Source organism: Lepidothrix coronata, unplaced genomic scaffold, assembly GCF_001604755.1.
Source record: "Lepidothrix coronata isolate B3197 unplaced genomic scaffold, Lepidothrix_coronata-1.0 Scaffold24, whole genome shotgun sequence".
Lineage (NCBI taxonomy): Eukaryota > Metazoa > Chordata > Aves > Passeriformes > Pipridae > Lepidothrix > Lepidothrix coronata.
Window position 1 is genome coordinate 204,317 of NW_016690204.1, and position 11,956 is coordinate 216,272.

General features: G+C 46.1%; 1 protein-coding gene across 37 annotated transcripts in view; it reads right to left on the bottom strand.

Moving 5' to 3' along the window:
* Positions 1 to 3,753, bottom strand: part of MAPK8IP3 (mitogen-activated protein kinase 8 interacting protein 3) — a 71,340-nt gene extending 67,587 nt beyond the window's left edge. For 27 of the 37 annotated variants that reach the window (XM_017808878.1, XM_017808885.1, XM_017808856.1 and 24 more), the window contains exon 1: positions 3,363 to 3,753. In XM_017808878.1, coding sequence (XP_017664367.1) covers positions 3,363 to 3,680 — 318 coding nt within the window. In that variant the 5' untranslated portion in view covers positions 3,681 to 3,753. The remainder of the gene's footprint in view (positions 1 to 3,362) is intronic. The other 10 variants (XM_017808880.1, XM_017808866.1, XM_017808863.1 and 7 more) reach the window with 2 other exon arrangements.
* Between the last annotated feature and the right edge of the window lie 8,203 nt (positions 3,754 to 11,956).

The window sequence follows — 11,956 nt, forward strand, 5'->3', positions numbered from 1 at the left end:
CCTTCATTTCCTTAAGAGATTAAGCTAAACCAAATACTTAGCCAGCAAAAATAAATAAATGCCCTGTGTTAGTGTGCACCACCTCAAACACCAGGGCCACTAAGGTGGTAAATGGGACTGGAGGAGGGGCCAAGAGAGCTGGGGCTGCTCCAGAAGGCTCCAGGAGGTCTGACCAGTGTACTCAAGTACCTGCTGGGAGGGAGCAAGGATGGGGGGGGCCTGACTGCTCTGCACAGGAGGCAATGGGCATGAGGGAAAGCACATGGAATTCCATCTGAACACAAGGATCCACATTTTTCCTGAATGGGGTCAGACACCAGGACAGGTGGCTCAGAGAGGCTGCAGAGTCTCTACCTGTGGAGATGCTCAAACTCTCACCAGATGCTGGACAAGGTGCTCTGGCTGCCCCTGCCTGAGCTGGGCTGTGGGACTCGACCTCAGGAGGTCACACACACATTAGGGGATTCTGTGATTCCACAGAACACCACACCACACAAGCAATCATCATCCTACATTCATACATATGTATCCTATGTTCATAGGATATGAAACAGATGGAAGAAAACAAAACCACTGAAAATCTGGTGCAATCCCACATCTTCAGTAGCTTGGAGGCCATGGAAACGGCAATGCTGTGTACTAAGCCCCGTTATCACAGTGACTGACAGCACTGCCTCAGTTCCTTCCTGCCAAGGAACTTCTATTCTCAGTCCCCTTGCTTAGGTGCTTCTGCTGCCCTATTTTAGGCCAAGAGGAAAATGCTCTACAGCCCAAGTGTTTAGAAAATAAATCAGTAATTTGCTTTTGGCAAAGATTGTTTCAAAAGACAATATATAGAATCGTCTTAAGAGAGGAGTATTGAGAAGGCAAACTTTCCTTTATGGCACGTAGTGAAAAGTTGTTTCCCTGCCCATGACAGGGAAGTTGGAACTAGATGATCTTTAAGGTCCCTTCCAACTCAAATTATTCCATGTTTCTATGATTCTATGCTTGTTGGAAACAACCCTAATTTAACAAACCATACCTATAACAGTCTGTTTATGCACAACTGCTGCATAAAGATGAACAGCAAGGTGTGATGGCTCTGCACAGTGGTAACCAGCCAACACAACACACATCTTAACGCCAGAGAACAATGCCCACTTGTGGTTCCAGTTACTTTGAAACATATAAACTAATACAAAGTAATTATAACTCAGGGTCCTTTGACAGGATATTACAAGAGAACAGAGCAGTTTTTCACCTCTCAGTGTCACTTTAATTGTTGTAATTGGCACTCATACACTGAGAGGAATCAAGACTCAGGTCAAATCCTGTTCCCAGGGGAGGATCCTCCCAGTTAGAAGTGAAGATCTCACCCAAGACCTGAGGCACAGCCCAGGAGGCTGATGATTCTGGAGAGGTGGGATGGACAGTCCCTGGTCACTATGGCTCTGTTTCACAGCATCAATCCACATTCTGGGAGGAAAAACAGTTTTCTGGTTTTTGGTTGCGGACAATTACGTGGTGGACAGCAGAATTCCCTGTCATGCACAGATTTTCACCCCCATAATGTGTAATTTACTGCAGAGTAAACACCACGTGGGAAACAGGTGCAGATAAATAACGTACTCTGCTATATGCTGAGGAAAACAGCCGCCATGTATTCCATGTATGACCTTGTAACAGGGACTTTGTAGCGGCAGAATACTCATTTGTTCTCATAAGAAGCACATTGTCAATTCTTTTTTGGTAACAAGTCTCCTTGCAGACACGTTTTTCTCCCACTTACACTGACCTGTGTGTAAGGATAACAGAATATCATGATCATCAGCCAACAGTGTTCTGCCACAGTTCCCAGGTTTCCTTGCAGGGAATGTAACTGCTGTCACTACATTTGCTTCCAGAAAACACATCCTGTATCTAATAATTCAAGAACAGAAATCGTCCCTGGTCCAAAAAGGCAAGATCATTCCAACTGGACTGTTCCAAACTCCATTTTTTCCCCCATAAATAGTGCACTTTTAAAATTATTTTCTCAGAAGCTGCAAAATGCTGTCTCTACCCGACATTCAGTAAGTCTCATGTACCCAGAATCAATTTTCAACCCCTATGTGCATTTAAAATAATTTTAAAAGATTATTTATTAGTCCCTTAATACATAACTAAAACTCAGGACTAAAACTTTTCACTACCTGGCTCTTGCTTTCAGTATCAGTAGTGGACCACAAGTGTCCTCCCCATCGAGTTACCAAGATTCCTGTACGTGATTATTAAGCAACAAGAACATGTCTATGAAAATCCTGTGTGTGCTTTACAAGTGTTCTATGCTGTTCTCCAGTTCAGTAACTATTTCATTAATTACCACTTATTTTATTTTATTAATTATCCCTTATCAAATTGGAACTAGGAAGACTACTGAATCTTAAATCTTCCGCTCTTAGTCTAAAAGACAGAAAAAAAATCCTCTTTTTAAGAAGCTGTGCAGTGAAACGGGGATGACGTGGTGAGGATGGACTTTTTTGCACCACCAATCTCTATCCCAGCTCACAGACTGTCACTCCAAGAGGAGGAACAGCAACCCCTATGCCTCCCAGCCTTTAAGGCTGAAAGGATGCTCTGGATTTCAGCAGGGACAGGCGCAGATGCAAGAAGATGACAGAGTGCAGGTCACCTCCCCTCTGTTTTGTCTACATCCGAGTCTCTGTAACTCGAGGATTCTTCTTCCTCTCCATCACAGGGGTTGGATCTCTCATGAACCTCTTCCACACCACCCTCGCAGCTGGGCAGCCCTGCCCCGGCTCTCACGGGAGCACATCCACGCTCCACGAAACAGCTTACAGCTGACACTGAGAAAGCCAGGCGGCTGCACAAATTACCCATTTTTAAAAACTACTTTTTTACACCCCAAATTGCGCCGACCCCTCCGGATGCCGTTGGCATTGCACAAAGCGAATTCCTAATTCCTCAAATCCGAGGGACTGCAGTTTTTTCGGTTCGGGTTTGGTTTTTTTTTCCCCCTCCTGCTGTCACACAGGGCAGCTCCGCCGCAATGCCCTGGGCCCGCGGTGCGGCGGAGGAGCCGGGCCGGGCTCGCGGGGCCCGGGGGGTGCGGGGAGAGCCCCGCGCCCCCGCGGCAGGGGATGCGCCCGCCCCCGCGCTCCGCTTCTAGAAGGTACCGGCGGCCGCTGCTCCGGGCCCCCACCTCCCCCGGGCAGGACGGACCCGCCAGCGGCGGCGATCGAGGGGACGGAGCCGAGGCCTGCGAGAGGCGGCCCCGCCGCAGCCCCGCGCCCCCCCGCGCCGCCGGCCCTGCCGCTCCCCCTCCCCGGGTCTCCCCGCCCGGCGGCGGCCCAAGATGGTCGCGGGGTGGCGGCGCTCACCTCCTCGGCCTGTTTGCGCAGCGCCTTCTCCCGCTCGTACTGCGTGAGCAGCTGCTCGTTGTCCTCCCGCAGCAGCTCCAGCTCCACCTCGTGCTCCTGGTTGTCGGTGAGCACCGAGTCCAGGTTCTCCAGCACCGTCACCACCAGCGGCATCAGTTCCTTCACCACCTCCTCGTCGTAGCAGTGGATCAGCCGCTCGAACTCGCGGTAGATGCTGTTGGCGAGGCCTGAGACGCGCTCCGACATCACCGACCCCGAGCAGTAATCATCGCCCGGGTACCCCCCCACGCCGCCATCGTCCAGCTGGATTTCCAGCATCCTGCCGGCCGACAGCCCTCGGCCCCGCTGCGCTCCACTCGCCCCGCTCCGCTCGGCCCTGCCGCCGCCGCCGCCGCCGCCGCCGAGCTCTGCCCCGCCCCGCCCCGCCCGCCGCGTCACGGCCCCGCCCAGAGCATCCCCGGATCGGGGCGCTCCGGCAGCGCGGCACCGGCTCCTGGCAGCGGCACACGGGGAGCAGCGGTGCCCCGAGCCCGCCCGCGGCCAGCCCGCTCCGCCAATCCCCGCGGGCAGACAAAAGGCGGCGGGGCGGTGCCATCGGGGCGATGGGCACGCTTGGGGCGGCACGCACAGGGACACCGAGCACGAGCGGGAGCCAGAGCAGGCACGGGGCCATCGCCATCGCCTCTGGGCACCCGCGTTAGACACCCGGCACGTCCAGCGCTGTGCTCGGGGCCCACTGGCTCGTCCTCGCTGACATCCACATCTCCACGGCCTGATCTGCATCCCAGAAACCAAGGGATTCGGGGAAAAGAAGCTGTCCCTGGGTATGTTAGCAAGCTACAGACTGGAGAGGTCTTCAAAGTAAATGGTCAGAAGGTCACAAATGAGTCGGTTTTCCCCTGTTTTTCCCTCCCGCTGTCACAGGGCAGCTCAGCCGAAGTGGCCCTGGCCTGCGGTGCGGCAGAGGAGCCGGGCCGGGCTCAGACTCTCCATCTCGCCATCTCTCCGACTCTCCATTCTCCCACAAAAACATACGAAGCATCATCTAAATCAGGTGTTTTTCAATTTGAGGCCCGATCTAGAAGGACTCTTCGGAGCAAGGGGCAGCTTTCAGCCAGAAGAGTATTAGAACCTAATTTTGGAACCCAATTAATAATGCAAAACCTCCAAACACCTTCATACTTGCAAGTCTTTTCTCAGTATCTATGAAAATTAGGGCACTTCTTTGCTCCATACATGTTAGTTGTTTCAATTTAATTAATTATATTTCCAAGATCAGGCAGCTATAGTCACTACAGAGAAAGCAGACAAGGACCAGTTCAGTCAGGGATGAACTAACAGATAGCCAGAGGGCCAAACTGGCCATTTCAAATCCTAAAAAAAATCGAGCACAATCACCAAACTTCATTAATAGATTTCCCAAAGCAGCAGCACACACCTAGCTACAGGTGGCAGCTTCCAGCACTCAGGACTCAGCATCCTTGGCAGCCTCCAGCACCTTCAGCAGATGTCACAGAAGGCACATGGATGCATGTGATAATCATTTCTGTAATACATTTACACACTGAGGTGGAAATGGGAAGCACTGCTCCAAAACACCCATTTATCAGCATCCCCCCAGCTCTCCCTGCCATGACAAGGGCATTTCATTCCACAGTTATTTGTCTCAATGCCCTTTCACAAAATAAGCCTGTGAATAACCTACTTGTGAGGCTGTTGCTTGAGAGATTCTGAATCATAGAATCATGGAATATGCTGAGTTGGAAGGGACTCACAAGGATCATCAAGTCCAATTCCTGGCCCTACACAGGACACTCCAAGAATCCCACCATGTGCCTGAGAGCCTTGCCTAAACACTTCTTGAACTCAGGCAGAATTGGTGCTGTAACCACTTCCCTGGGAAGCCTTTCAACCACCCTCTGGTGAAAAACTTTGTTGTGATATCCAGCCTAAACCTCAAGGACATACTTGGGTATTCTTATCAAGGAAAAAGCAATTAAATTACATTATTTACATACATCTCAAATTCAAAAGCTTCTCATTAGAAATAAAAACGGCTTACAAGCTGGGCAAGTGATTTGCATCACTGGAAGAAATAAGCACAGGCAAAAGAGAAAAAGAGATTCATTAATCAGATAAGCTGCTACTGTCTTTAAAAAGTAAATTTAAAAAAAAGAATCAATTCCTATAAAAGATTTTATTATAGGCAAAATAACTGTTCAATCACCTTACGATCAGAAATATTCAAATGAAATATCTGTGAAGGATTATTTCTTTCCACAACTTAGGTGTTTAGGTTTTGGAACATATGCATTTTACAGTGCATTTACTGTTATAGGCTTTTGCTGAAGAATCAATTCATATTTTGTACAGTACTTTTAAAAATAATTGCCAATTTTATTTTTTTTAAGTAGCCAAGAGAACTATACAGACCATTCACTCTAAGCGTATATTTTCAGTTTGAGTGGTAAAAGGAGGAGACCAAACAACCACTTAAATTGAAAGCTTAAAATCAGAAAGAGGTTTTCAAATTTGGTGTTGTTACTAAAGGTTGAAAAACTTAAATAAAAAACATATACCAGTGTTACAGCACCATTGGAACCTGCATTTTGCAACACATCTGGGATTGGACTAAACCAAGAAAATTTAACAGGTCTGGTTTTGTAGTCAAATAATACTTTATAACAGTAAAGAGTTGTTTGCATCTTTCTGGAGGCCTTTAACTATTTTCCCTCACCGGAGTCCCAAACATTAGATTTTATTAGGCAAACTGAACAGGTCAAGGTGTATAACATGTCTCTGCATTTCAGTTGGGCAAGGCTACAACAAACAGTTGTGTAAGCAATGTGACAAATAAAGGGATATGCCTCAAAGTTATATGTGATTGTGATGTTCAGAGGAAAATTTAATGGTTCAGTCACCCAGAATTTCATCCCAGGTTCTTATCAGGCATGAGGATAAAGCTGCTTTGATAGAAAACAAGGTGGAACATCTTGGTCACAGGTGAAGTGAGGCACCCACTTCCAGTTTTACTCATGTATTATAAATCAAATTTCCTGCTCTAACAACGTCCAATGGAATGTTCCTGGTGACGCATATTGTCCTCTAAACATGGGAAAGAGATGATTAATCCGAATCTCCAACCTGCTTATTAAATACCTAGAAATGAAAAATATCTGCTAAACCCCTGTGCTAGTGCTCACATGCAGCCACTTCCCCTGCACACGTGCAGTAGGAACTAAATCAGATAAACCCAACTGGTCTCTCAGACACTGTGCCAGATGTAGTGATGAAAAACACACCGTGTTCAAAGAGCTTCTCATTTAAAGTGATACAATAGTGTAATTCAGATCTCAATCTATTTCTTGGGAAAAAGTCACAATTGCACAATTCATTTTGTTAACAGTCCAATTTAACATAGCTTTATATGGATTTAAATGGTCCTTTCATCAGAATTTATAGATAAATCTGTTGAGTTAGCATGCGAAGAGAAATAGAAGAATAAAGAAGTGTTCGAGGCTGGTTTGGTCAGGGCTTGGAGTAACCCGGTCTAGTGTGGAGATGGTCTGTGAGGACCCTTCCACGCAAACATTTCTGTGATTCTGTGAAGTTCATTGATTACTTTCATAGAAGAGAAATAAGATCATCTTGGATATAATGTAATCAAAGAATTGGCCACAGTACCAATTGGAAAATGCTTTTGTAGTCCCAGCAAACAAAACAAGTTTAAGGTGAATCAAATTGTCATCACTTAAATATGGAAATTTTTCTATCATTAATAATAGATAAGGTAGTACCTAAAAATCCAAGTACAAGCCACAACAGCAGCAAACCAAACACTAGGTAAACAAAGGCAGCAAGGTAAAAAATGGCCCCATCCAGAGCAATCTGTGATCTAGGGAAAAAAAACAAAGCAGAAAAGAGTCTTGCAAAAACATGGGGAACAGGGAATTTTTCCATAAATCAAAAAAACCTCTAAATACTCAGGGAGTCAGTTGTACACAGCAGCACATGTTTGGACCTATTCAGCTGCGCCTCAGATCCTGGGGTCAGTTTTGGGCCACTTGCTCCAAGAAAGACATTGAGGGGCTGGAGCATGTCCAGAGGATGGCAACAGAGCTGGGGAAGGGTCTGGAGAACAAATCTGACGGGGAGCAGCTGAGGGAGCAAAGAAAAGGAGGCTGGGGGGGGGGGAGGAACACGACCTTCTCGCTCTCTACAACTCCCAGACAGGAGGGTGGAGCCAAGTGGGGATCAGGCTCTGCTCCCAGGGAACAAGGGACAGGATGTGAGGAAACGGCCTCCAGTCGTGCCAGGGGAGGGTTATGTTGGATATTGGGAAAATATCCAACCTAACAGCTGCCCAGGGCAGTCGTGGAGTCACCAATCCTGGAGGGATTTAAAAGCTGTGTAAATGAGGCACTTCTGGACATGTTTTGTTGGTGGCCTTGGCAGTGCTGAGTTAATGTTCAGGCTTAGTGATCTTAAGGGTCTTAGTCAACCTAAATGATTCCATGATTCTGTCTCCTATAGGCAGAAGTAATCCAGAACTGAGCATGTTACAGTGACATGTGTATTTCAGATTTATGTAAGAAATACCTGTCTTTGGTATGTTTGAGTTCACAGATCCACAGCAACATACATGGCAACTCCCCTTTTAGAACTGCTACTCAAGACTTACACCTTCTTGTGAATACTGTCTCTGGATTAGAGATGGAAGAAACTGAGACAGAAGCGTTAAATGGACCCATAAGACCACACAGGGAAGGACTGCTGGAGCTGGGATTAAAGCAGAGGAGCTTTTGAGTGCTAAATGCAGATCCAGAGTCTGCATTTGACCCGTGCTTTCATCTTTCCATGGTATCATGAAGCACAGTCTGCCTTGGTGCACTGTGGCTTCCAGCCTGTTATAAAGATATCATGGTAAGGGAAATGCCAGAGGGGTTGTCCTTGGATAGAGACCAGCTATTCCCTCCTTCAGCATAGCTACTAAAAACCACTGCAGACAAACCTGGAGAGCCTGTCCTGGGTTCAGCTGAGCTTGGGCTATGGAGCTGGAGAAGGAAGGCAGCAGGAAGCGTTCTTCTCTGTACTGTGTCCAACCTGGCAGGAGAGAGAAATAAGGGGTTGATTTGGGGAAAGGCTCCCAAAATGCACATTTGGTTTAGAGCTTTGAAGAAGAGGGAAATCCCAAAGTTGTGACTAGCCCTGACCTTCAAAGCTTCATATTGCACAAAGGGAGAAAACTTTAACCCTTCCCAGAAAGCTTAATTGCAATGGGAATATCACATCTCACTGGTAATTAAGAGTTTTAAGTCTTATGACTGTTTTGTCCTGTGCTATATCATTATAGCCAATTATATGCTGGTAGACTATAGATTCATTGCATGGCAGCTTTTAGACAGCTGCATTTATAGCAAAAACTTGTTTGTCTCCAAAAAAGGGAGAATTAAGAGAGAAAAAATGGAACAGAAGAGAAGGGGGGGGGGGAGGGGAGGGGCCAGGCCTTGTAGGAAGGCTCAGAAAAGGTTTTGTGTAGCATTCATAAAACATTAGTGAAAGCAACTTTCATTCTGGGTGAAACCCTTGAGATTCACAAACATGGATTTCTGCATCCCTGAAGATAACTCCTACTCTTTTTTGTACTCTATTTATTTGAGTTCTTTAAAGAACATAAGAAAGCAGAGGTGAATTCACTATTAGTACTGTGATTCTGTCTTTGAAATGCTTCAGGTAATTATGTTTTTTTTCAATATTTTGATTAAAATGCAGATTTATAAAATCTGCCACAATTTTCTTCCAGTTGGCTGGTTTGCTGAAGGTTAAAGTGCTGTGCTCATTGCTGTGCTGAGGTGGTTTAGCAACGGAAAAAATAATTTCTCCTCTGCCTCTCTTCAGTGCTCTTTAGAAGCATATTCTGGACAGTGTAAAAATGGCATCTTTGCCTAAAGCAAATGTCTTTTTGCCACTGTTCCCCAAATTAGCACATATCCAGGCATTGTGCACCTTTTGATCTGTCACAATAAGCTGCTGGACTTGTACACTACCTGCCTTGTCCCCAGCACTCACAGCCAAAGCTCCCCTGAGAGATCTGTCATGTAAAAGGAAATGATGGGCGAGTGGTGCAGCATTCCCTCCTGACAGCATTGTGCTAATTGCCAAACCCAGAGTGCAGTGGGATCTACCGTGAGGAGCTGTAGGATAAAAGTCCCACCTTCCAGCTCTGTATTCTATGAGTTCTCACTGCTGTGTTACTGATATCCAAATGTGCTTTTCAGGGAACACAACAATCAGATGCACGGTGGATATGAACACCAAAAATGCATGCAAAGTGTAAGTTGAGGGTTGGTTTCTTTTTACTGACTTGCATGTGGACATTATTTTTTTTATGCATATTAAATCAACGAGTAGACTTTGAACTGAATGTAAAAAAGATTTCCTGAAAGAGGCCAGGATGTCCTAGCCTGCTGATCTTGGACATCTTCCTTCCTGCCCTATAAAGCATAGAGACAGAAAAAGAAAGCTATATTATATGTAAACCATGGCCTCTGCCAGAGGGGTATCTCATGGTAAATTAAGAAAGATCAGAAGTGTAGTTAAATGTGCAGAGGCTCATGGTAATCTCAGAAACACTGGCTGCTGTTAACTGTTTTATAGGAGCCCTTCTGCACCTGATATCCTTTCATCCACTGAGAGACAGAAAGACAAAGGGAGTAGGATGGGAGATTTCCAATGCCAGTTTTGCACATATATGCAGTACCAGCATGCTGCTTTCTTCCCCTGTCCTGGACTCCAACCATAGCCCCACTTTTCCTGCTGTGCTCTTGGCCGGACAAGCTGCAGGTGCTGACAGGCCTGGCTGGGGACAACCTCTTCAGGCAGGAAGGTGCAGCTGCACACACCTTAGTGCCTCAAAGATTTACAGCAACTCCCCCATTTATTTCCATTTGTTTTTTATAAAGTATGAGACAGACTCCAGCAGAGACAGACAGAAACCTAAGATGAACTAAAAGAGACTTTCAGAACAAATTTCAGGTGACAGACAGATGGTCAGGTACAGCAATAAGTGGTACAGGACAAGTACCAAAGAGTCAGGTTGCCTTTATTAGCGGCTCAACAAAGAGGGAAGTTCTGCCTCTGTGCCAAGGACAAGGAACATAATTAACTAGCAGGACTGCTTAGCTCAGTGCTGTAGCAAATCCACAGTGGGTTTTAGGTCCGTGCTGAATCTGTGGGAGGGATGGCCTCTAAGCTGGCTGGGATGAGCTACAGCAAATGGAGCAGCAATGCCAGGGAAGGGGATGTTGTTAAGTGTACAAGAGGGAGCTCTCACAGCAGCAAGACATTACAGGAAAAAAAGAACAGCTCATCCCTCAGACACTGCAGTGAGCAAACACACACCAGTGTGGGGCTGCCTGCCACTGTGAACCCTTCTCTTTCCTGCTGCTCACTCCATCCTTTGGGATTTTCCTCCTTTCCAGCCTCGGTGTGAGCAGCACACATCATCTGCTGGACGAGCCTCTGACAGCAGCAGCAGCAAAGAGAGTCTGGCAGCAGAACAGCCCCTGGGACCCAGCGAGCCTGAGAGGAGACATAGGCTGGTCAGTGAGAAAAACACGCAGCCATGAGAAGGAGATGGCAAAGGATGTTTGTCCTGGTTTCAATCAGGTAGAGCTAATTCATTCTCAGTAGCTGTCACAGTGCTGTGTTTTGGATTCGGGATGAGAACGGTGTTGATGACACACTGACGTTTTGTTTTTTTGCTGAGTTGTGTTTATCCTAAGTCAAGGACTTTGTTCTTGTCTCCTGCTCTGCCAGTGAGGTGGTTCAGGAAGGAAACTGGGAGGAAGCACAGCTGGGCCAGGTGATCCAAACTGGGTGAAAGGATATTCCACACCATGGAATAACAATCTGGATTGGGGAAGGCTGGTCTGGCATCTGTCAGCGTGTCGTGGGCAAATGCATTGTACATCACTTGTTTTTCTGTTTTTATTATCATTATTATTATTATAATTTACCATTATTACTGTATTTTACTTTATTTTCAATTATTAAACTGTTCTTTTTTCAACATACAAGTTTTACTTTGATTCTCCTCCCCATTCCACCAGGGTAGGAGAGGGAGGGAGGGAGGGGCTGAGCGAGTGGCTGCATGGTGCTTAATTTCCAGCTCGGTTTAAACAATGATTACATAATGATGCATTATGTAATCGACATTAAATGATTACATACGCAACATACATTAAATGATTACATAACGATGCTCCTGCTCGTTCTGTTTTCAGAGGAAATACACGATTGCAAAATGAAGTATAACAGCTGACAAAATAAAATCCCTCTCCTGCCTGAAAACGCTGTCCTTACTACAACTGTAACCTCCCTGTTCGTGACTGAAGAGACCTTTTCTTTTCAAAAAGATTTAACACAACTTGTCACAAACCCAGTCTCACTGTTTTCTCTCATATAAGGCAATCACTTGGGAACAGAATGCAAATAGTGACACATGCTTCAATAAGTTATGTGTTAAACTCAAAGGACTCCACAGTACTTGAGAAGTCCCTGAGACTGAGAACTTGGTGACAGAAAATCAGATA